We start from the raw sequence: 26352 nt of genomic DNA on the forward strand, positions 1-26352 counted from the left end.
GACGATGACCCACACCTTGATCTAGAGAGCGGAACTAGGAACGTTCAGTGTCAGCCGTGTGATGTTGGGAGACGGACCGGTATAGCGCGCGAAGTACTAGAATATCTTCGTTGATCTCTGTTTGGCTGAGGTGTAGAGCAAATCTTTGCTAAATTGGCCCTTCCATTTGAATACCCATTAGCGTGCCAGGTAGGCACGATCTTGTATACCCTGTAATTCAGTTGACCAGGATCAGGTTTACTACACGTCGATATTAATTTTGTAGTGCTGCACAGTTTAAGTGATGCAATTGAACATCACTGAAGTATTACCACGATACTGCGTGACAAACTGACTTCCTCCTTGCCTACTCTTGTGCCGAGCCAGTGCTACATACTGGGGTCTGTGCAGTGTAGTTGACCTTACAAGAAAGAAAAAATATAGCACAATACTGGTACTGGAAATGCATATCCATGTTCACACTATGAGAAGGTACACGATCGTGCAGTACAATGTCACAATGAGACTGGCGAAATACCACTATTACACTCTCTTACCATAACTTCGATGATTGTTACTGTTTCTGCTGAGATGTTACACCATCAACAACGGGGTGATACAATCTTCAACACTACGCGGCCAAATAAGAATTTTGAGACAGTGCTCATTATTTTCTGAAATTAGTTGAGTATTGACGTTTCTATTTTCAAGTCCGTGTGTTCATCAGCCAATGAGTCTCTTTAGAAGTGTTTTCCTCTTCGTATTCGACAACACACAGGCATAGGGTCATGGAAGACCGGAGAAACAGTGGTATTGATGGTAGTGACCAGAAAACGGGACATGCGCAACAAGAGTCCGATGATGAGCTGTTCTCGTACCTCAATTACCCGACGGCACGTAAGTACATGTACATTGTATACAAGTTGTTGAAAACTAATGGTCCTGTTCCAATATTCTAAGGAGTGTAGCCCAAATCCATTGTTGGCTGTTTCATTGCAAACTAGGGTACCAAGCTCTTTGAAAGACCAACATTAATACTAGACTTCCCTTCTTTTCACTTTGCTGACTCGTACAGCTCTCTCTCTTTTGTTTTTTTGGTGCGCGTTTTTGGCCGTGATGCCAATACCTCAGGTTGGCAGAGCCATCAATGCCCTACCATCAGTGCTGCGTCTCGGTGCAGGCCCTGCTCAATAGTGGTCACGTTCGTCCTGGACGCAGTACCATTGTCTTTCTTCATTATTTTCGAGCTGGGAGTGTGAACATACATGTAGCAAAAAAACTTGGTCTGGATTTAGAACTGAGTTTGCGAGCAAATGTTTTCATGGAGAAAACAGGAAGGACAATATATTATGGGTTATGATCAAAGTGCACCAAAGTGACCATATGATCATAATACATGTAGATACACGTCGTCGAATTGCAGTAAGACCAGTATGGCCAAATGTCCCGCTAATGTCGTTGTCGTTCATAGACTTTTGGTTCTCTTCGTTGCCGTGGGACATAGCTAATGCCTATATCCTTTGCTCCTTCCTTCCCTTCATTCGACCTCCCCCTTCCTGTGCTTCCCAAGTTCACAGGTTATGGGTTTCTGCCTCGAAGGCGTGAAATACCGAGGTGTCTAGTCGCTGAATGTACTCTTCTAGTTCGTTGTGTGCCTTTCATCGTTCTCGTTCATAGCATAAATTTTATGATCTGGTTACCTTGGTGCACATTTAATCATAACTCGTACAAGTAGTATAATGTAAATGTAAAATGGGTGCAAATGTGATGCGCCCGAGTTCGTTTTATCATGTTATTATTGTTCGAATTAGTGGTTGCGACTTCGGCGATGATTTGTAAGAAAGGGTTTGCTCCCCACACCGGAGCTCGCGCTATTCCGCCGACTTTATTGTTGTCAAATATAATCTTAAAGCTGGTTGTTCCAACGAGGAACCGCGGCACGCTTCTGCTGAGCTTGACCATTGACTTACTCATGACTGCATTCTGAGCACACGAAGAGCACTTCGCACCTTCCACTCGGCAAACCTGCAGAAACGCGTCACACCACAATTCACAGTGTTTGGGGTAATTCACCCCTCGTCAGTTGAGCTTGAGTAGGCTGAGGAAGATTGTGCCTGAAAATCACCACATATATAGTGCCCTCCAGATCAAACCATCTCCAGGGATACAAACTTGCAGAGACACTTTGTTTTGAGCGCGACAAACACCTTGTTGGAGGTGACATCGTTTTCAAGAGCCGATAGCTCTCAAAGACTGCTTAACACAACTTCATGAGCGACTCTGACTCAGGCATAACCTTACTCAGCCAAACAAAAGCCAACTGACGAGAGGTGAATTTCCCGAAACACTGTGTATTGAGGAGGAAGTGGTGCTTTCTTGCAGGTATGCCGAGTGGAATGTGCGACGTGCTCCTCGTATGCTCCGGATGCAGTCATGAGTCAGTCAAGTGTCAAGTACGGCAGGAAGCGTGTGTTCCTCTTTTGAACAGCCAATTTTAATGATTAACACCGCCGAGTTTGTAACTTCTAAGTTCATATTATGAACTTTACGTAATCTGTAAGAAGGACCGAAATGGATCAGGTGAGCGCATTCAAGACAAAAGCATGCTAAACATCACAGCAAACTGAGAATATTCTCTATGACGAGTTGGAAACGAAGACAAAAACTACGGCACAGAACAGGAACGGCTTACTTCGAGCACGCGAAACAAAGACCACCCAAGTTGGGCTGCTCATGTGTATCGGAGATAAGCAACAAGGTTGGAAGTTACCCGAACACGAAGTGAGACAGAATGGTTGGTAAAATCTCTTCGTCCTAAACTACATATAGAGTGGAATTTGTGGTGGGATTACGAACGGCAATAACAGGTAGTATCACACGAAGTAGGTTTGGCCATCTGGATTCTGACGACTCATCAGGTGTGAATGTAAGACTCGGACGGAGAGCCAAGAATCATTGTCAAAAGAAAATACCAAAATTTTAAATTGTGGCCGTAGTTTGTGTCCAACAATAGCAGAAACAAGTCAGAAGGTCCCGCAGCTAACACAATACTGAATTGTGTGGTACAAGTTTCATTCTAGATTTAGTTAAGTCTCGAGTCTTGCTTCCGCTCACCTTCCCCTTTTTTCATGGTTTATTAACACGCATGCACTCGCTATTGCAGACCAGTGGAGAGCACACATCATATGGAGGATTCATGGAGTGCTGGGCAACCGAATCTGGCATGTGATAATCATGTAGGATAGTCCACGCACGAGGTGCAGCCCATGAAATGGGCACCCATGAACTGGGCGGAGTGTGGACGGCCTGTATGATAGTGTGTATGTATGTCCACGCACAAAGTGCAGCCCATGAGATGGGCACCCATGAAATGGACGGAGTGTGGACGGCCCACGCACACGAGGTGCAGCCCATGAAATGGGCACCCATGAACTGGGCGGAGTGTGGACGGCCTGTATGATAGTGTGTATGTATGTCCACGCACAAAGTGCAGCCCATGAGATGGGCGCCCATGAAATGGACGGAGTGTGGACGGCCCACACACGAAGTGCAATGCCCGTTAGGAGGCAGGAGTGTGGGAGTATGAGTGTGATAGCCGAAGGCAACCATAGCTGGCCCATGGTTGCCCAGCCTCCATGCTAAGTTGTGACACATTGCAATGCACGTGAATGACACTGTTGTTGCTATCAGCGCAGTTTTTCAGCACAATCCTAGCAGAGCAAGTTGCTGTGCTGTTCCACACGGTCAGCCGTGTGGGTACGTGCATGGGTGCGAGTTGCGTGCCCGCGTGGCGGGTTCTTACATACCTCCATGCGTTCTGTGATGCGCTTGTACCTCTGACAGCTTTTGGGTCAGCTGCCCCATGTCTGTGTCGGTTGTCCTGATGTAGCGCAAGACACTGTCGCTTCTCCATCGGCCCATTGCCCTGATTAGCCAGTCCGGGGTGCCCGCCATGGCCCCAGTTGTGGCGGCACCGATGCGGAACGAATGACCAGCGTAATCGCGTGACTTGGGTGTTCCCGTGAGTGGGAGAAGCTGTCGGAGCTCTTCTGTCAGTGCCTGCCTGGTCAGCGGCCTCCCAGGGCGGTAGCGGAAGAGTGCGTCAGTGGCGTCAGACGAACAGACTGTAAAATATGCCAGGAGGGCGGCAACCGGGCAAGGTTGTGAAGTGGTACTACCGATTATCTGCATGGCCCTGACGGAGTTGGTCCGTCTTCGATTGCTTGATGTGGAAGCGGATATATGTGCGTCCTTTAGTGACATCCAGAGTCACATCCTGGCGCGTGGCATGAGTGGCAGGGTCAAACTCCGCTTGAGGAGCAGTGAATTCAGCGCATCGAAGAAATCCGAAGAAGGCGAGCACCATTGCCGCCTTGAGCATGCCCTTGTCCTGCTGGTGACGCCGTTGGTCCAGGCTGAGTTGGTTGAGGAGCTTCCGCAGCAAATCAATGGTGATTGGGAGGCGAGTGCGCTGGATTGCCGGGTCAGTCGCCGTCCTCTTGATGCCTTGCATAACACGTGGCGGCAGCAATGCGTTTATCGTTGGATCTCGGAATCCGGCTTCGAGATGCATGTTGCATACTGCGGCCATGTAGACATGAATTGTCTGTGGTTGAACCGATTGTGCGAGGTGTGCTGCGAAGCAGCTGGGCATTGTGTCTGTAGCTGGCATGGGCGTCCATCTCTGCAACGCACAGACTTGCGTAAATTTCCTTTCGCCAGTGGTGTACGTGCGCCGTGTTGTCGGGGCGATTGCCATGGCTGCCAGGTCGGTGACCTCCTGCATCAGTCCAGGAGAGGGAGGCGGATTACAGTGTCCGGGGCTTGCTGTGCCGATGGTGCCAGCTGCTGGAATGCCTGTCAGAGTGATACGGAAATAGGGCTTGGCGCGGCTAAACCTCTTGTTGATATCCCATAAGCGCCGTGTAAATGTTCTGCCTGGTACGACGACGCTCGACGCAAAGGAGAGTTTCCCCAGGAAGTGATCGAGTTTGCGTTGCGTGGTCTGGGTGCAGCGTGACGGCTCGCTGAGGAGCTCGCTGGGGAGCTCGCGGAGGTCCGCCGGTTTGTCGTCTGGGAGACGGGCTTCCATGCGCACCGTGTCCAGCATAATTCCGAGGAAGGCAGTAATGTGTGAAAGCGAACAGTGTTCAGGGGAGTGGAAGTCGGCTTACTTTTTCTCAGTGGGCTTCGAAGTCTTCTCGTGGCTATCTGCAGGGCGCTGCCACCTGAAGCGGGTGGTGCTGGTGCAGGATGTGGCGGCATGTCCTTTGTCTTCACATGAGCTGCAGGCGTAGAGACGGTCGCAGGGTGTGCGGGAACAGGGCCTGCCGCGGTTGAAGTTAAAACAGACTCGGCGGGTGCTGCCCGCCACTGATGGAAAGGGCTTCGCGTGTTGAGCTGCGGCATGTGGGCAGCGGTCGCGGCTGTTTTGGAGCGTGCATTTGGTGCATGACGGACGGGGAGAGCGGAGTAGGTGAATACTCCACAGCGTCTGATTGATCACGTCCCAGCGCAGTGCCATGCTGGCGGTGTGCCTGTCCCTGGGAGCTGAAATTTTCCAGCAAGAGTTCCTCAAGTTCCACAAACTCTCCGAGCTGGATTTTTTCAATCGCACGACGTGGCGGTGTGGGTAGAACCGAGGGCTTGGAGAGAACTGGAAGTCCTGGCAAAGTCGGAAGTTCCGATAGAACTGGAAGTTCCGGGCAGGATAGGTCCGGAGCTTGACGCTCGGAGCGTGGGAGCGATCTTTCGGGTGCGGAGCGCGCGCGTGGGAGAGATCGGCTTCCAGATCAGACTCAGCACTGTCTGTTCTCCAGGCGTTCCACGCGTTCGAGAAGAGGGTGGAGGGCGTTCATCTTCATAACGGCTGAGGAAATGATGTCCGGGGAGAGCAATGAGGGCTCGTCCTGCATAGAAGCGTCGGTGCCTGGAGCGGGGTCAGAAGTCTGAACTAGCTGCTGACAGTGTGTCGGAGGCATCAGGCGCGAAGGCGCGCATGCCGTCAGTCCGCGGGTATGGCGAGGTCGAAGCCCTACCGAGCGGCGACGGGTAACGTCGACGGGATACCCGCGTCCGCGTCCACGTCTGCTTCCTCGTACAGAGCCTCGTGGCATGGTGAAAGAGAGAGAAAGGGAGTGAGAAAGGAACAAACCGGTGTTCTTCTCACTACCCAAGCAAAGGAAATATGAAGTAGCAACACGGCCAGCGCGACGTATGGTGTATGCGTTACGGGTTCAAGCTCCGATGTGTGCTGCAGCCGCATATGGCTGGTTGGCTGGCGAGTTCAGGTGAGTTCCGGCGTACGCATGTTACATGCCACCACAGCGTGCATGTACGTGTTACTTGACATACATCTATGAATAGCGTGGGATCTGCGGGCTCTTTGGAAGCCGCTGGAGCGCGTGTGAAGTGGTGGCTTGTGCAATGTGTTAAAGGGGAAGTTAAGGCAAAAATTAAAATTTCACCAGTTGTAGTCTTCGGGGTGCTGAGTCGAATGGTCTTGGTCCGAGGAAGCTGAGACGCTCCCTTCCTACTTGAATCCCAATCGAACTCGCGCACTTCCACCGAAACTGGGTGACTGCGCCCTTCGAGATGGGGATTTGTATGCAAAATTGTCACTAAAAGCGCCATTTCGTTCTTATAAAAGCACGGATGACCGCGATTGGCCCATATGTTGTAGTCTTTTGGACGCTGAGTCGACTGGTTTTGGTCCGAAAAGGCTGCGATGCAGCGTTCCTCCTTTATTCCCAATCGAACATGGTTGAACAAGTGGTCACGTGCTCCTGGGTGATCAAATCACCTGGTCACCACGCCAGCAGGCGACAAATTTCACACCAAGGTTCAACTCGAGTTCAACTCGAGTGACAGGAGTGCATCCAAAAAAGGACAAACAGGCTAGTAAGTTGTACCCTGCAGGCACGGTGACCAGGTGACTGGTGTACGCAGGAGCACTTGACCGCTTGTTCAACCTTTAAAGGGGAAGGTAAGGCAAAAATTAAAATTTCACCAGTTGTAGTCTTCGGGGTGCTGAGTCGAATGGTCGTGGTCCGAGGAAGCTGAGACGCTCCCTTCCTACTTGAATCCCAATCGAACTCGCGCACTTCCTCCGAAACTGGGTGACTGCGCCCTACTAGATGGGGATTTGTATGCAAAATGTCACTAAAAGCGCCATTTCGTTCTTATAAAAGCACGGATGACCGCCATTGGCCCATATGTTGTAGTCTTTTGGACGCTGAGTCGACTGGTTTTGGTCCGAAAAGGCTGCGATGCGGCGTTCCTCCTTTATTCCCAATCGAACATGGTTGAAGAAGCGGTCACGTGCTCCTGCGTACACCAGTCACCTGGTCACCCTGCCTGCAGGGTACAACTTACTAGCCTGTTTGACCTTTTTTGGGTGCAGTCCTGTCACTCGAGTTGAACTCGAGTTGAACCTTGGTGTGAAAGTTGTCACCTGCTGGCGTGGTGACCAGGTGATTTGGGCACCCAGGACCACGTGACCGCTTCTTCAACCATGTTCGATTGGGATTAAAGGAGGAACGCTGCATCGCAGCCTTTTCGGACCAAAACCAGTCGACTCAGCGTCCAAAAGACTACAACATATGGGCCAATCGCGGTCATCCGTGCTTTTATAAGAACGAAATGGCGCTTTTAGTGACATTTTGCATACAAATCCCGATCTAGTAGGGCGCAGTCACCCAGTTTCGGTGGAAATGCGCGAGTTCGATTGGGATTCAAGTAGGAAGGGAGCGTCTCAGCTTCCTCGGACCAAGACCATTCGACTCAGCACCCCGAAGACTACAACTGGTGAAATTTTAATTTTTGCCTTAACTTCCCCTTTAACCTACATTACCGCAAGCTCTAATGTGCTATCATACCTTGGAGTCTTCCTTGAAGTTAGATGTCAGGTCACTGAATTTTTCAGGCCTCCTTGTCAGTTTTGTGCCTTTTCTTGTCGCACTCGCTGTTCGTATATGATTTGTTTACGGTGATGGACAGTTAGAAATACAATGCTGTCCTGCTCCTGTTTTTCATTATGGCTGAATTATACATGTAAATTTGCTATTGCTGGACTTTAATCGATTTGCAGTTTTGCATTCATTGGAAAATGAATGTCAATTGAGGGTATAACCTGCTGCAGCAGGATAAGAAACACACCATGTTAAATTTGCGCTTGGTGTAATGACACATTCTCCAATGTGGTGTCTAACAAAGACGGAATGGAGAGCGAGGGCTTCGTTCGTTGTTTTTGGATTTCGAAGTACGCCATGAATGCTATTTTTATCACCGAAATCTTATTTGAGCAAACAAATATCAAAAAATAATTAAATCGGATGGTTAGCCAATTAAATTATTGTGAAAAGAGTCATCAGTCATAACTCGTAACATTTTGTCCTTCTTCTTTTCACAATAAAATAAATATTCTTCACTTTTGGTCGTGCATTCCCGTATTGTTAGGGGACCCTACTAACGCACAAAGAGAGCACGATATTTTGGATGAAATAATCGACGGATGGCCAGGTCCTGCTGTCGGCGTTGAAACAAGCTTTACGGATATAGCGCGGAACGCTGGACAGCTGGAAGACGTTCACGGGCCCACGCTGGAATCCAATCCACACATTACCAATTCGGTGCAGGCCACCAGCATGTTACAGGGACAATATAATGCACCCTATCAGGTAAGTCAAGCAGAATAGGCTATAGAAGAACACACCGAATATCAAAGAAACTTAGCCTAGATCAATTAAGTCTAGCCTTAACGTGCTTTGCCATGACAATCCACTCCACTACAGTATAGTTGCCTGCCGAAAGCTTTGTATAATGTAGTTGACTGATTTATACCACATCAGTGAAGCCTAAACTGTTTTGTTAAGGAAAACCCTATTAAAAATCAGTAATTTATAGAGGGAGAAAATAAAGAACAAGAAATCCTTGGCTCTCCAACCCAGTCCATATATCAGTAACTTAGGTTATACTAAAAAAACACAAATAGAACGCAATAATATACATGTGGCATCCGTCCAGAGAAGGGTCCGCTACTTTTTCGGTCACACTTGTGACCTTCGACGACGGGGGTATTAGGTGATCACAGTATGTATTTTTGTATAATGACGGTCGAAATACATGCAGTTTCATTCAGTGGTGTGAAAACCCTCTTTCACGAATAGGTTAAATGATCGAGAGGTGTAGGTTTGCTCCTGACATCGCAGCTCGTGCTTTCCGCCGCGTACATCTGCTACCAATCGGCGATAATGAACAAAGTGAAAGGAGACAATCTTACAATCCTAAGATAGAGAACAAACTGAACGAACACGTGGCTACTCTATTTAAACTGTGTAAATCGATACAATCATTGTGCAATAAAACGTGGACAGTATATGCAATGTATAAATAAGTTGTTCAGAAAAGGACTCCGATGGAGAGCCAAGGTTTAATAGTATAGCGACACTTGAAGTTTATTGGTCTTTCTCTTTTCTATAAATGAGTTATTAAAGAAAAAAAGACCAAGAAACCAAAAGTTACGCTATAATGTCCACTAACACCACCAGTTACTTCCCCTCCTCATTTTATTTCTATAAAATATTAATTTGGAGTGTGCATCGAAGATGTGCTAGAGCTGTTAGCCAGTTAGTTGTAGAAAGTCAGTACCGTCGGTCAATGTCGAGTAATGCTATCGGATGATCTGCCTGTTTAACTGGTGGTGTTAGTGGACATTGTAGCGTAACTTGCGCTTTCTAGGTTCTTTTTTGTTTCTATAAATTTATCCTTGGCTCTCCAGTATGCAACAAAGAAAAATCAAGAACAATTCGAACAAGATTTGGTATACCACTCAAACGGAAATATCGTTGTACAAATTGGTCAATGAAACAAGTATGTACTTTTAATAAACAAGCAAGAAGCGACACGTAGCGACATTAATGAAGTAGACATGTGTAGTTTTGATAATAACAACAATCGCGATGAAACGCATTCTTTTACATTGTTTCCAAAATACAGATTCCAAAGTTTAGTGGTATAGGAGGAGTGTATACCTCGCCAAGCACTTCCGCACCGCCAATGCCGTCTGTTCGCCCAGTGGGAAGTTTGCCTACTTTAGGACTTCCTTCGGAAACCTCCTTCCCAAAAGAACCTTCTCATGAAGCGATGTAAGTCGGAACAAAATGATTGATCAGTCAATATTTTCTAATCGACAACATTGTACATTATTCTGATATGTTGAATGTTTTGGTACGTTTTTTTGAAAACGGCTGTAGGACATTGATACTGTTAAGTTCCACTTTGGTGCTAGATGTTAGGTCGTTGAGGGTCTGTCTGCCATGTCAATGATGTGCCGAAGATTGTCGCTCTCCTTGCCTTGTATTGTTACTCATGGCAAGTATTCGAGTGATGGCTCCCTGGTAGTTGAGGGTCTACATGATTTTAGCAGCTTCTGGCTAAACAATAAAACAAGAAGGGTGGTTTGTTAATCATGACCTGTAACTGTAATGTCCAGTAAATCGTGTAAGATAGAAATACCTATTTGTTCTAACAAGTTGTATCCAATGGTCCTTCCACGTGCATAAGGATAAGGGATGTCCCAACAAGGCGCTCAGAATGGATTGATATAAAACAAAAGCCGAACCATTTTTCCCATTTGTTTCGTTCCACAGCGGTACTCAGAGCAACAACAAGCAGAAAGAACATTTGACCGAATTTGTATCCAATGATTATGATAGATATTTGAGCCAAGAAAAAATCAAAGAGCTGGGCATCTACCTCAACGAAGACCCATTTGCCGCATCATCTAGTACCAACCAGGGCCACGAAACACGTATTCGGTCCTCAGAGATTGTGACTAACATGGCCACATGGGATACTTCCACTCCTAGGATTGCTCCTGCAACAATGCACCAGGAAGTGGAAGACGCTCACTGGCCCACGCTGGAATCCAATCGACACATTACCGATTCGGTGCAGGCCACCAGCATGTTACAGGGACAATATAGTACACACAATCAGGTAAGTAAACCAGAATAGACTACAGAAGAACACAGCGAATATCAAAGAAACTTAGCCTAGATCAATTAAGTCTAGCCTTAACTTGCTTTGCCACTACACTCCACTCAATTACAGTATAGTTGACTGCCGAAAGCTTTGTATAATGTAGTTGACTGATTTATACCATATCAGTTAAGCCTAAACTGTATAGTTAAGGACAAAAGCCTAATTTATAAAAAAAATAAAATAATAAATTATCGTATCCGTTCCCGAAGGGAAGTAATTTATAGAAGGAGAAAAAAGGAGCTAGAAACTACAAGAAATCCTTGGCTCTCCAACCCAGTCCATATATACGTAACTTTTTTAATACTAAAAAAACACAGATAGAACGCAATAATATACACGTAGCATCCGTCCAGAGAAGGGTCCGTTACTTTTCGGTCACTTTTGTGACCTTGAACGGCGTGGGCACTATGTGGTTTGAAAACCCTCTTTACACGAAAAAGATAAATGAACGAGAGGTGTAAGTTTGCTCCTTACATCGGAGCTCGCGCTTTTCGCTTGGTTACACATGTGATACCGATCGGCGTTGAACGGGAAGTTAAGCCTAAAATCAAAATTTCACCAGTTGTAGTCTTCGGGGTTCTGAGCCGAATGGTCTTGGTCCGAGGAAGCTGAGATGCTCCCTTCCTCCTTTATTTCCAAACGAACTCGCGCACTTCCACCGAATCTGGATAACTGCGGCCCTACTAGAGACGGATTCGTATTCAAAATGCGAAGGACTAAAGGGACCCTCACTTAATTTTTACAGACTTTCCCGCCAAAAAAAAACATTTCGACACGCGTGTGTGCTGGACGTCTGGGCATGCACGACAATCAGTCATGTACATGTACATGTACATGTGTGCACCGCAGGACAGGACCGTAGTCTCGTACGAACGTACGATCTTACGTTTACTTTAATAAACAAACTGCTAGGAGACAACAATCTTACAATCCGAATAAAGAGAACAAGCTGGACGGACACGTGGCTACTCTCTCATGAATGACAATGTATTTCGTCAATTTTACTCCCAAATCGACACCGTTTCAAAAATATTCAAGGCTGTGTAAATCGATGGAAACATTGTGCAATAAAGTGTGGGCAGAACCTTTTCGAGTGCGGATGCAGTTTTAGGAGCTCCGCTCCTATCAGCCTTTCCGAGTCTGTAACTGTAACCTACAGGAGCTGTGACTTGTACTGCGGACTATGGCCACCAATGAGCATGTCGACCTGGCCCTTCTGACGTTCGACTGTCTACAAAACCTGGCCACCCGGACTGGCATCCCGAAAGCGGACTCCTTCTCACGGCCCGACCTGGTGGGAGCGCTCCGGAAGGAGGGGATTGGGTCCCACCCCATCCTGGAAGGTATGACCGGTATAGGACATGTCACGACTGCTTTGGCCGCATTGTCCTCGACAATAATGGACCTGAATAAAGAAATAGTGGCAATTAGCAAGGGCGTCGGAACCGCACCGGCCGGGGCGGCCATGGCCGCCCCACTTTTTCGGCCGTTTTTTTTTTTCGGCCGTTTTTTTGTTTTTTTTGTTTTTTTTTGTTTTTTTTTTAGCACACTGCAACAAAGCACGATGATCTCAGCGCAAACGTGGCAAATCCTTGTCCCCGATCGTGGTTTGTTGCAGAATCAAAAGTCCATGTACACTGAAATGGCACCAAATGCCTGCGAATGCTTGCAATTGGCTTCAATTTTTGAATTTTTTTCCCCGGGGAGAGTAATGTTTGTCCCCGATCGTAGCATCTTCTTGGTTTTTTGCAGAATCAAAAAGTCTTTCATTGTAGTTACCGTACACTGAAATGGCACCAAATGCCCGGAAATGCTTGCAATTGGCTTTAATTTTTGAAATTTTTTTCCCGGGGGAGGACCCCCGCACCCCCCTTCCATGGCCGCCCCACTTCCAAACTCGTTCCGACGCGCCTGATTAGGGTGGGAAGAGATGATGAAATTGCTTCCTTGAAGCTTGAAATTCAACAGCTGAGGCGGGAAATGGCTGACCTGCGAGATACTAGCGTACACACACAGCACGCCATGCCACACCAGTACAGCGACGTAGTACTAGGAACCGCCACACAAACTGCAAGTGCACGTGCGAGGCTCAGCACCACAACGGGCAGGTCTGTACAAACGTACGGTACACACGCCGGCAGTGGCAGCCTGCCAGGAGAAACGCGTGTGCCACAACCCAACACTATAGTCCGGGAGCTGAAATCTGTAGGATGCTTTTTATTTTTGGGGTATGCCACTTCAGAGGGAGGACTTGAAACTTCGCACAGAGGTAGGTTAGGGTCTCTAGAGGACGATTTGAGAACTTGGCCGTCCCGAAGCTGTGCACCAATGCCGGTGCAAGGAGGTTTGTTCGCTCGTAGAACACTATTTCGTTGCCGTGATTTCACAGTTTTTGCGCCATTCAGCGCTTGAAAAATGGGGAAAATCAGCGGGTTTCGCTGACGTAACCAGACATTTTCATGCGAATGACTCAATCTTGCTAGATTTTCAAGAGAAACACAAAGAAACACGAAGCGAAACGCAAAGTCACACCGTCGATGAAGCATTTTTCATTCTGTTTGTATAATTGTGTCGTTCTGAGTTCTGAAGTAACATACAGTAGCTGGTTCGTCGTCGGAGGACATGGCTGGTGTTCCTGAGATTGTCGTGCGTAACGGCTAAATGACTTGCCACTTGACCCTGATGTCGACAGGCAGGTCTCGTAGGAACTGTCCGTCTCCATCGAGGTGACTCTGGATTGTTTTTACCAATAGTGTTTTGTAGATTGATCCTCACTACAAACAAGAGCACTCCTGCTACAAACGATTTCATGCTAGTCAATGAGCGGACTGACAACGTGTGTTAAAGGTGGTAAGGTACACACCATGGCAGCTGCCTTGAACGGAATCTTTGATTATACCAGTGAACGTGGAAATGCATGACTTATCTTGAATAACGTCTCTTTGAATCATTGTTTTGTTGAAGTTTCGGATGCTGCACAATGACATGCGCGTACGTGGAAGCATTCACATTGTAGAAGATCATGGGATAATTATTTCCCTACTTCATTCAGTCCTTTGTGTGGTAAATTGAGTAGTAGTAGACGTATATTTTAGGAATTTAAGCAAACGCAATCAGTAAATGTGGCGGTAACATGTAGAATATAATCATTTTAAAACTACAGCTACGGTGCATCATATTTATGTGAACAAAGGCTGAATGCAGATATGTAAACAGTGTCATGGACGCGATATGCATCGGCACCACCGCATACATCCAGGCTAGACGATGTAGCGCAATATCTGTGTTGAACGGTTTTTGATCCCTTCATCATGGAGAACAGTATCCATTCTTCATCCGGTTTGCGATCCTCTGCTCTGTGCTGCCAACGACGTCCACTTGTTGCTCACATGTGTAGTGCTGCTGAGCGGGTTGCCACATTCGGACATGCATCGGCGAGTACCTAAAAGCCCGTAATAAGGCCCTGGGCGGAAGCGCTAGTGACGGTCCAGAACATGGGCGCTAATGATTGGGTTGTCACATTCGGACATGCACCAGCAAGTATAGTACAGGGTTGGGGTGACCCGTTGCACTAGAAGCATCCAGTGCTGTAACCTTTGCGATGTTTGCAGCTATGCCGAGCAGTTATCTCCTGGGTTCCGACTGCTGCTCCGTGGAGATGATAGTAGGGCACTAGACAGCGGCTTTGTAAATTGCCATTCTGGAATGCTACCTCAGAGCAGCCGATGATGGTGACGTTCTTGCACAGCATGTTATTGGTACCACAATCACAGCAAGTTCACTGGTGATGATTAACTTCTGGCCGCGTGTTGCATGTTTCTGAGATTCGTAGATAATGATGCGCGCGTGCATGAGTGTGTGTGTTTATATGTATGTATGCGTGTGAGCATCTGCATGTGCGCATCCACATGTGTGCGTGCGCGCGCGCGTGTGTCGTGCACATGTACACGTGTATGCGCGTGTGTGTGTGAGCATTTGCATGTGCGCATCCACCTGTGTGTGCGCGCGCGCGTGTGTCGTGCACATGTACATGTGTATGCGTGTATGTGTGTGTGAGCATTTGCATGTGCGCATCCACCTGTGTGTATGTGCGTGCAAGCGCGCACGCGTGTGTGTGCGTGCACATGTACACGTGTATGCGTGTGTGTGTGAGCATTGGCATGTGCGTATCCACCTGTGTGTATGTGCGCACGCGTGTGTGATGAATGCGCGCATGTTCGCACACATCTATGTGTGTGTGTGTGCGAACAGAGAGTCACATGTGTGTGTGTGTGTGTGTGTGTGCACTCATGCACACTCGCACACATGTGAGTACACGCTTGCGCGCGTGGGTGTGCGTGCACATGTACACGTGTATGCGTGTGTGTGTGTGTGTGTGAGCATTGACATGTGCGTATCCACCTGTGTGTATGTGCGCACGCGTGTGTGATGAATGCGCGCATGTTCGCACACATGTATGTGTGTGTGTGTGCGAAACAGAGAGTCACATGTGTGTGTGTGTGTGTGTGTGTGTGTGCGTGTGTGTGCACTCATGCACACTCGCACACATGTGAGTACACGCTTGCGCGCGTGTGTGGGCGTGCGCGCGTGTACACAAGCTCGCACACATGCACGTGCGCGCATCCACCTGTGTGTGCGCGCGCGTGTGTCGTGCACATGTACATGTGTATGTGTGTGTGAGCATTTGCATGTGCGCATCCACCTGTGTGTGTATGTGCGTGCAAGCGCGCACACGTGTGTGTGCGTGCACATGTACACGTGTATGCGTGTGTGTGTGTGAGCATTGGCATGTGCGCATCCACCTGTGTGTATGTGCGCACGCGTGTGTGATGAATGCGCGCATGTTCGCACACATGTATGTGTGTGTGTGTGTGCGAACAGAGAGTCACGTGTGTGTGCACTCATGCACACTCGCACACATGTGAGTACACGCTTGCAAGCGTGTGTGGGCGTGCGCGCGTGTACACAAGCTCGCTCACATGCACGTGCGCGCATGTATGTTCTATCTTGTTATGTTGCCTATCCCATGCTCTCCTTTGGTGCTGCCACGTAGACGTCTGTCGTAGTTCCTGTCAGAAGTGCATGTGGAACTGGCAGTGATTGTCATTCTACCTTTGTTTCAAACAACGTTACGTCTCGTTTTCGAGTTACATGATCTCTCACAGGATCCACAAAGTATTTTGTGCAAAAGCAGCTAGGCTCACCTGAACCAGTGAAGAACGAGTACCGGAACAAACAAGCTGGCAAACTGCAACGGAGTTGACACCACCAGCAGATAAATAGGCCAGGCAGAGTACCGACATGGGTGATGATGATCTTGCACGTCCGGTGACTGGTCACTGGTGCATACGGCTGTGTCACTGGCAGTCAGGACTCAGGGACGCGGAGGCCGACTTGTCAGCAAGCAACATCTCACCTACTCTGCCGGACTCTTCGCTCGACTCGACCTCAGTCAGACCTGGAAATATACCTTTGAAACTTTGCTTGCACGCGTTCAGAATTGCCGGAGTAGGCGCGAGTATTATTGTGCACTATTGCTGGTACACACTCTATGTTGCGCTTTTGTCCAGAAGCGCCATGCTTCGTGACTAGTGGACCTGACGATGGCAATACTATTCTCACTTTCAAAGCCAAAATCGTAATGAAAATGTATGTCACGCTTTGAGAAAGTAAGCTTGCAGCGTCGTCATCTTCTGGACAGGCGCATCGTCACTGATTTGGAATTTTGAGCGTGCGCACCTACTTCTCAAACCGAGAAGTCGGCTGAGAAGGAAAAACATTTGCGCCTAAATGCTTGACAATTGTGAATTTGATCGTCGAACAAAATGCGTCCTCGCGATGTCCGTGCACAGCTTTGGGATGGCCAAGAACTCGAAAGCCCTTCTCTGATAGACCCATAACCCATTGCTGAAGAGATCTTGTACTCCATCTCGCCCGACCTGGAGCGCCACTTTTTTGAAGGTCGGCTCCCTGACTACTACTACAGTCGTCGCCAAAAAAATCCGGCCAAATGCAATGCTAGCTACCGGTAGCTGTACTGGGCCGCATGCACTGTATCATACTTCATAGTTTAGTGGTACATGTAGTGGTACTGGTAGACCGGGCCTGCAGTTACTTCATCACTGTTCACATGCTGACACTGCACAGACAGGCTAGGCCCGCATAGACTGATAGAGCCTATTAGAGGCGACAACGGCTTGACAAGTCAGCCAAATTTGTATGGCCCAAACCATGCAAACCTATCATCAGCGTTGATTGTTCACTCGAAATATGTTTGTGGAAGGAAACTGGCATGTTGAAGTTTGCTCTGAGGCCAGAGTCAATCGAACTGAGCCACTCCTTTGTGTTGACCCATTGCCTCCAAGTTGCCCAATTTTTCAGAGGTGGCTCCAAATCGGAAAGGTTTTAGAGTGCACGTCAAATTCACTCTATTAGTCCGAGGCTGAAATTAGGTAAATGCTATCGCTCCACGACGGCCAGTACAGAGTAACAATAAGCCTTGTGTGTGCTTCTCCATTAGTTTTGATTGGTATGCGGTGCTTTATTGGCGAGAGGCGAGCCGCTGTTTACCTGCGACAAGAAGTTGATTTTTCGAAAGTCGTAAAACTCAAGTCGCAGTGCGAAGCAACACGTCAAAAACTCACCTGCTTGGTGTGGCGCTTCTGGTCATCGCAGAGCCATGAAATTTTGGCTCGGAGTATAAGTTATAACACATCGTAGTCTCACTGTGACATATGTTTTCTAATCAAAATACCAAGAGAGAAAGTGAATATTGAGTCCGGTCCGGTTTGCAACCTACCGGTATGCGCTATTTGAAACCATCGCCTTCTACACTCACTCAGAGTCAGACTCGGCGCAGTGCTCAGCCCGACTGCAGCAGAGTGCGGCGCAGACTGTTCAGTGCTGTTCAGTGCCAGTGCCAGTGCTAGTGCCAGTGGCAGTACCTAGACTATTAAATTTTGTAGCTAGTGCATGCCGCCATGTGCCACTCCACTCTCCACTCCAGACCAGTGCATGAACCCGCGATGAAGTACCGCGTAGATCCACCTACCATACCTATGTACGCGTATACTTGGCATTGGCCGGATTTTTTTGGCGACGACTGTGTACAAGTCGTAGTTCCAGCCCCGCAGCAGGCGTGCATGCATCCCGTAGGTCCAGCAATACTACAAGTCGTAGCTCCAGCCCCGCAGCAGGCCTGGATGCATCCCGTAGGTCAACCGATACTGAACAACAAGTACATGAATGGCAGGAACACCAGGGCAGACGCACTCAAGCCGCCCAGAGACAAAGGCACGCGGCAGATACTAGTAGTCAGTCCCAGCTAGCTCAAAGCATAACAAGGCGGGTGGAAACATCCCGCTACACCAAGCCGGCTCGTGATAGCGAGCCGGCAGTAGACCTCACGGCATCACCCCGGGCCAAACGCAAAGTGTTTTACGTTGGCAACGTGCAGCCACACTGCTCCGCATCATCAATTGCTGAATGGTGCTCTGCCCGAGGAGTGCAGATTCAGGAAGGTGTCATATTTGCATCCAAGCACTTCAGAACTGCCTACGCACGGGTGACCGTCGAGGCAGCTGATGAGAACACAGTCGGTGACAAAGGGTTCTGGCCGGATGCTCTTTCGCACACGGTTAGGCCCTGGCGTTTTGCCGCGGACAGTTTTGACACCAGCAATGCCAACCAGGCAAACAACGTCCTCTCCTCAGGCTCAGCATGATGGCGCGACCACAGCTGAATCCACTGGCTCGGCCCTACTTCCCCCCTTGCCAGGGTAAACTGACCTTGCTTTCCGTAAATTGCCGCTCAATCGTTAACAAATCTGCCGAACTGTCTGTCATTGCTGATTTCAACAAACCTGATGTCATCTGTCTAAATGAAACATGGCTAAATCCAAGCATAGCGCTCACCATCTCCGGTTATACCACATTTCGTCGCGACCGACCACCTCATGATAACAAATCCGGTACGGCAACCAGAGGATATGGTGGAGTTGCGATTCTTGTCCCGCAAAATCGCTTCGGAAGAGTCCAAGTTCGCGACGACCTTGCTCGTCCGACCTGTGAATCCGTATGGGTTGAGCTTCACCCAATCTTAGGCTCCCCGACACCCATCCTCGTCTGCTGTACCTACCGTCCGCCCTCAGTCAAAACCACGGAAATAGACCACTTCTGTGATATGCTAGCTAGTGCTTTGGTAACCGTTCCCATGTCATCGTACCATGTCATAATGGCTGGGGACTTCAACAGTAAGCACAAACGGTGGTGCCCATCGGATTTAACGTGTCCTGCTGGGGCGGCACTTTTTCGCACCCTTACATGCTTCGGTTTGGATCAGCTGGTGCAAGCCTTTAAGTGCCGTGTCCACCGTCACCTCCAGCTGCACCACTGGAGCTGGGCGACTGAGAGCCTCTAGCAGACCTCCCACAACCACCTCAGCCGTAGTGCACACACCGCATCTGAGACAGTGTCTTTATTGAAGTTTTTTCGCTAGCTTATATACTCTCCCTCGCTCTATGTTGCGGCACAGTAGCTCCCTTGTAAATGTAATAGCTGGCCTACTGTAACAATTATGACTTTGCTGGCCAAATAGCTGAGGCTGCAGTCACCTCACCAATCATCTCATATTTTCAATGTTCCTTTATTTTACTTTAACAATTTCGCAACCTCTCTCTCCCTCTCCCTCTCTCTCTCTCTCTCCCTCTCTCTCTCTCTCTCTCTCTCTCTCTCTCTCTCTCTCTCTCTCTCTCTCTCTCTCTCTCTCTCTCTCTCTCTCTCTCTCTCTCTCTCTCTCTCTCTCTCTCTCTCTCTCTCTCTCTCTCTCTCTCTCTCTCTCTCTCTCTCTCTCTCTCTCTCTCTCTCTCTCTCTCTCTCTCTCTCTCTCTCTCTCTCTCTCTCTCTCTCGCTCTCCCTCCCCACCCACTCTTGGTGCGTCTGGGTGGCTATGATGTCGAGACCCTAGGTCGGCGGAGCTCCCTAAACCTCACCACCACTGCCACGATTCAGGTTGTGCGTGCTTCCCCTAGCTGCATCTCATGTTTGGCATTAAGTGGTCTTTGTAAAAAAAAAAAAAAAAAAAAAGAGTCCAACGCACACAACATCTTCCGGAACACAGTCATGTCTAGACCTTGTCTTCACGAACCAACCCCTGCTGGCGACGGACGTTCACACAGCTTGCGCTCTTGGCTCCTCGGACCATCTCATGGTTTCATGCCAGTTCGCCGTCTCATTGCCCTCGGATCCAGACCTGCCACTTCCTTCTCGCAAACCGTTCCCATATCGCTTCCGTCGAGTTCCCTCTCAGTGCTGGGACTCTATGAACGCTGATTTCTCCTGCCACGACTGGTCGTTTCTGCAACCAGAAGGCTCTCCAACTGTTGACGCCGCGGTAGATCACTTTGCAGCCGTCCTTGAACGAGGGTTCCAACAGCACCTCTCTAACTTTGCTATCGGCTACAACAACCGGAAACATTCCAACCCAACATCCTCGACATCTAGTCCCCCATGGGTGACACGGTCCCTCGTATCTGAAGTGAAGCGCAAGCGTGATCTTTTCAGCATCTACAAGAAATTCCCAACGCCGGTTAACCGGGAGGCTTACCGAGTTCAACGCAACTTCGTCAAGCACCTTTCTCGTACCTCACACCGCTCCTTTCTAAACTCTCTTTCTGCAACACTCTCCTCCCCCGATCGCCCATCACTCCACCAATTCATTCGCAACCAGTGCCGCGGGACCTCCCGCGCCCCAATCCAGTACCTGACGGACTCCAATGGCAACCGCCAGCACGATGTGAAGGCGATTGCAGACACACTGAACAAGCAGTTTGTTTCATCCGGCATTCCGGAAGATCCGAATTGGGTCATTCCATCGCTGTCCCCAGCCCCTGAACTTAGCGCACCACTCACACGCGTCGTTACCACGACTGCTACCGTCTGTAAGCACCTCAAACTCCTGAAGAATTGTAAGTCCCCTGGCGAAGATGGCATACCCAATGAGGTTCTCAAATGGCTTGCGCCATCTCTGTCCTATCCCTTGTGCCTGCTCTTTAACATGTCATATCGTACAGGAGTATTTCCGTCCGTCTGGAAATCTGCTGTTATCGTCCCGATCTATAAGAAAGGCCAACGCTCTCAGGCTGGCAACTACAGACCAATCTCTCTCCTTCCCGCTGTGTCCAAGGTCTGTGAACGTATTTTCTTTGAGTCTCTGTACTGCCACGTCACCCCAGCGCTTTCACCATCTCAATCCGGTTTCTGCCGTGGAGACTCCACAACTTTCCAACTAACACGTCTAGTACAAGACATCTACACCCAGCGGAACCTCAGGCGGCATGTTGGCATCGTGTTCTTTGACCTAGCGAAAGCTTTCGACACCGTCTGGCATCGTGGTCTGCTTGCAAAGCTAGAGTCCGTCTTCTTGGTACACGGTCCAGCCCTGCAATGGCTCTCATCCTATCTTTCCTGCCGCCACCAGACTGTCAGAGTATCTGCCTCCCTATCAGACCCATTACTAGTCGTGTCTGGGGTACCCCAGGGGTCCATACTTGGGCCGCTCCTATTTCTACTGTACGTTAATGACTTGCCAGCCCTTGTACCAAATGTAAGTCTTTTTGCTGACGACACTGCTCTGATGTGCTCCGACAGCTCGGCAGACAACCTCACGGCCTCCATGCAGTCCGGGGTCAACGCTACAGTAACATGGATGGAAACCTGGAAACTGAAGCCTAACCTCGCCAAAACCGAGGCCATGTTCTTCTCTCCCTCGCCCCCCACTCAACTTCTGTATTTTCCTGGTCTAAATAGTACACCTATTAAAGTTGTTAACGAGCACAAGCACCTGGGCGTTATTCTCGACCGCCAACTCTCCTGGTCTCCACAAGTCCAGTCTGTGTGCAAGCGTGCGAGTGCGTCCTTAGGTATGCTACAACCCCACTGCCAACACTTGAATGATAACTGCAGAGAATTGTTCTTTAAGTCGTACATTTTGCCTATATTTGACTATTGCGATATAGCTTGGTGCGGGTTGTCTCAGACTTTACTCCACAGACTGGAGGTACATCAACGCTTGCTTCTGAAAATTCTGTTTCGAAAAGACCAAACATTTGCCTCCCTTTGTCTTTATAAACTTGCTTCCACGCACCCTCTTCTTGCCCGACATCAGCAGCATCTTTGTATCCTTGTGCAAAAAATCTTCCTAGCCCAAGTCCCGAAACATATTGCCAAGTACAACTGGGTTGTAACCACTAGACCAACACGCAATGCCTTATCACTGCCCCATGCTAGTTCCTCTCTGTTTTTGAAATCCCCTTTCTTCTCAGCATACTCCCTTTGGTCTAACCTGCCTACTAGCATTAAGACATGCCAGGATATCAGGAAATTCACAGTCCAGCTTTCCACACTGTCTCATCCGAAGTGATCCCATGTATTATTAATGTGCCTCCCTTTCTTTTTCTCTCCCTATCTCCTTTCCCTCTCTGACAGCATCTTTCTTTTTTTTCCCTTTTTAGCTTGCCGTGGTTGGCTATCACCTGACCTCTCATGTTTATTGGCAGTCTTCGGACGGGCCAGGAGATGTTGAATAAATAAATAAATAAATAAAATGTGAACAGAATATGCGATCTATAGTAAAGAAACCGCAAGTAAGCTATAATATCCACTAACACCACCAGTTACTTCCCCTCCTCATGCTCTTTCTATAACTTAGAACCTTCCCATGTGGAAGGCTGTTGGAGTGCGCATCCAAGATGTGCTAGAGCTGTAAGCCAGTTAGTTGAAGATTGTCAGTACTGTCGGTCAGTGTCGTGCACTGCTATTGCATGAGCTGATAATTTGGGGTGTTAGTGGACATTATAGCGTAACTTGCGGTTTCGTGGTTCTTTTTTCGTTACTATAAACTGAACCTTGCCTCTTATTCCCAGAATATGCAATAGTGAAAAATCAAAAATATTCGAACAGGTTTTCGTGCGTCACTAAACAGGAAACATTGTTGTACCAATGGACAGTGAAACACGTGCATACAACCAAGAAGTGACACATAGTGACATCACTGAAGTTTTAATGTGTAGTGCAATAATAACAATGATCGTGATCAAACGCACACTTTTACATTGTGTCCATATACAGATTCCGAAGTTGGATGGTATACGAGGAGTGTATACCTCGCCATACATAACCGCACCGGCAATGCCATTTGTTCGCCCAGTTGGACGTTTCCCTCTTTCCTTCCCAAAAAGACCTGCTCAGGGAGCGATGTAAGTCGAAACTAAATTGTTGATCTTTCATTTTTTCTAATTGACAACACTGTACAGTATTCTGATAACTTGAATATTTTTGTATTTTTTTGCAAAGGGTGTCGTTTTGGGAGTAAATTTGACGAAATTCATTGTAATTCACGAGTAGGACTGTAGGATATTGATGTACTCTAAAACCGGAAGGTCTAACGACCAGAAGGTTTAACGTTTTTTTGTAATTTTGGCATGATTAGGTGCAGAACGATGGCTACCTGGCCACCCATCTGTATGCGCTTCTTTACACAGACATCTTACGATAACGGTTTTTTAATAACAAAAAAATAATTGGACGTTAAAACGTCAGACTTTGTGACTCGTTAGACTTTCCGGTTTAACAGTATTTAAGAGTGTCTTTCTTTCTGATGAAGAAAGGAAAAGGACAAAATTTTAAGAGTTATGACAAACTGTCCACCAACGTAACCAGATCTTATACAGTCAGCGAGTACGACAAAATGGCACAAAACTGACAAGAAGTAATGAGACATTCGGCCACCTGACACCCAGCTCCAACACTTCTCCAAGGCGCAAACCAACAACCTTCCAACTTGGAAGGCTCAGGTTCGAAAAAGTCCAAGAAGGGAAGGAAAGCGCAACGAAGAAGAGCATGAGCTACGCATCACGGTAACAAAAAATGCCGAAAGTTACTAGATGATGACGAAACTAGTAAGACTATTGGACAGACCGGCCTTACTACAACTCGTCGACGCAAAGCAACAGACCACCCAACTTGGGAGGCTCAAGTTTATGTAATAAACATAGAAGGGGAAGCTAAGCGAAGTCAAATTGTGACAAACCGAAACGCCAACATCCTACTGAACTCCACTATCATGTATGATGGACTAGTTATGTACAATAACAAGTAGTTCCACAAGACGTACGTTTCGCCGTATAGGTCATGATAGGTCTTTGTTGCCGTGATGCGTAGCTCATGCTCTTCTTCGTTGCGCTTTCCTTCGCTTCTTGGACCTTTCCGAACCTGAGCCTTCCAAGTTGGAAGGTTGTTGGTTTGCGCCTTCGAGAAGAGTTGGAGCTAGGTGTCAAGTCGCCGAATGTCTCATTACTCCTTGTCAGTTTTGTGCCATTTTGTGGCACTCGCTGACTGTATAAGATCTGGTTACGTTGGTGGACAGTTTGTCATAACTCGTAACATGTTTCTCCTTTTACTTTCTTCATCAAATATATATGGGCTCACTATCCGAGTCTTTCTTTCTTTTTTTCTTTTTTTCCTGATCACGATAGTGAATGAAAAACGTAAAATGTTTGGCACCTATGAAATCAGGGGATGGCCCACGGCTGGTAAAAAAAGTGTCCGTTTCTGCTATGTCAATGTTGTGCGTAATTTGTGCACTTCTTGGCTGAGCAAGTGGGGGGATTGTTACTCATGACAAGAATCCGAGTGCTCATTCCCAGGTAGTTGAATATGTGTCTGTTTATTTCACTTTCTGGCTAAATAATAGGGGTGGGTTGTTTAATCATGACCCGTAGCCATACTGTTGTCCAATCGTGTAAGATTGGAATATTTATTTGTATTAGTAAGTTATATCCAATTGTTCATTCACGTGCACAGGCATGAGATAGTGTCCCAGCTATGCTCTTAGAGTCCTTTGAAAATGAAAAATAGCTGTACTATTGTTTACATTTGTTTCGTTCCACAGCGGAACTCAGATTGACGATCAGCAGAAGGAACCAAGGACAGATGTGGTATCAGATTATTATAATGATGCTGATATGCGTTGGAGGCCAGCACAAATCAGGCAGTTGCACAATCACCTCCACGGAGACGCACTGCTGACATCGACACCGATTGCATCTTCCGCTGGCATTCCGTTTGGTCGTATGGGAAGTTCTGAAAAGCAAGGACAAGATCCGTGTAAGGAAGGGGATGAGAACGAAAGTCAATTAGAACCCAGGCATGACGTCCTGCATCAGTCCGCAGGGTCTCCGGCTACCACTACCGTTTCCAAACAAGCCAAGCTCTCTAAGCATAAAACGTTGCACAAGTGTCAGCATTGCCCGAAGGAGTTTTCTTGTCTATCTAAACTACGTCACCATGAACGTATTCACACAGGTGAAAGGCCTTACAAGTGTAAGACATGTGATGCATCGTTCAAGCAAAAATACGATCTAGGTAGACACATGCGCATTCACACAGGGGAGAGGCCTTACAAGTGTGAGACATGTGAATTATCGTTTAAGCAGGGGTCTCATCTTCGTGTTCATGAACGTATTCATATTAGAGAGGGGCCTTACAAATGCAAGACATGTCGAAAATCGTTCACGCAGTTATCAATTCTGCATGCTCATGAACGATTGCACACACTGGATCGTTCATAGAGGAGCAAGTCGTGTAGATCGTATTTCAACAGTCCAAGAAATCGACCTGAACGAGAACGTGAATATGCAAGAAAGAGGTCATTCACAGAATTCTCAAAGTCGTGTGCTCCTGCCCGAACTCACACAGAGGACAAACTTCATTTACAATATGCAAACAAATTAGTCTCGAACTCACTGCATGACTATCCGCTCATACATACAGGTGTGAAAGCGATCAGTACTATAATTTACGTCAACTAGGTGCATACTTTACCTGAAGAAACATTTACGCCACTCAAACACATTGATCATTACGACCAATTGTTGTCTGTTTTACTCGGTTTGGGCATACATGTATCTCCTTGTTTGCTATAAAATACAAAATCACACCTTTGCATTGCCACAGCCCACCTCATGACCATCCTGTTACAAGTAGGAAAATAGTTTTTACATCAAAACATCTTTGTTTTCAGCTTACGTTGTCACTGTCACAGCAGTAATACATATAATATCGCTGCACACATCTATCATAAACATTGCCTGGGAACCAATTCTTCCCAAAAATCACTTTTTGCATTCTATATCCATCAAACATCCCAGTTTTGTCCCATACAACTCAATCCCCGAGCTATGTAAAGTGGAATGTGCTTAAATCATCACTTCTGTCTGTTATTTCAGTTCTTTAAAAACAGGGTTATACTGCCGGATAAACAGTTCCTAAAGCC

General features: G+C 47.6%; 1 protein-coding gene across 1 annotated transcript; it reads left to right on the top strand.

Annotated features, from left to right (window-relative positions):
* The first annotated feature begins 682 nt into the window (after window positions 1-682).
* Window positions 683-26352, top strand: LOC135821515 (zinc finger protein 263-like). The gene is made up of 6 exons (XM_065334516.1): window positions 683-876; window positions 8437-8657; window positions 9976-10124; window positions 10629-10977; window positions 23148-23275; window positions 24970-26352. Exons 1-6 carry the CDS (start codon window positions 768-770, stop codon window positions 25646-25648), a joined length of 1635 nt encoding a protein of 544 aa, XP_065190588.1. The 5' UTR covers window positions 683-767; the 3' UTR covers window positions 25649-26352.

The sequence above is a fragment of the Sycon ciliatum genome, chromosome 7 (assembly GCF_964019385.1).
Source record: "Sycon ciliatum chromosome 7, ocSycCili1.1, whole genome shotgun sequence".
Taxonomy (NCBI): Eukaryota; Metazoa; Porifera; class Calcarea; order Leucosolenida; family Sycettidae; genus Sycon; species Sycon ciliatum.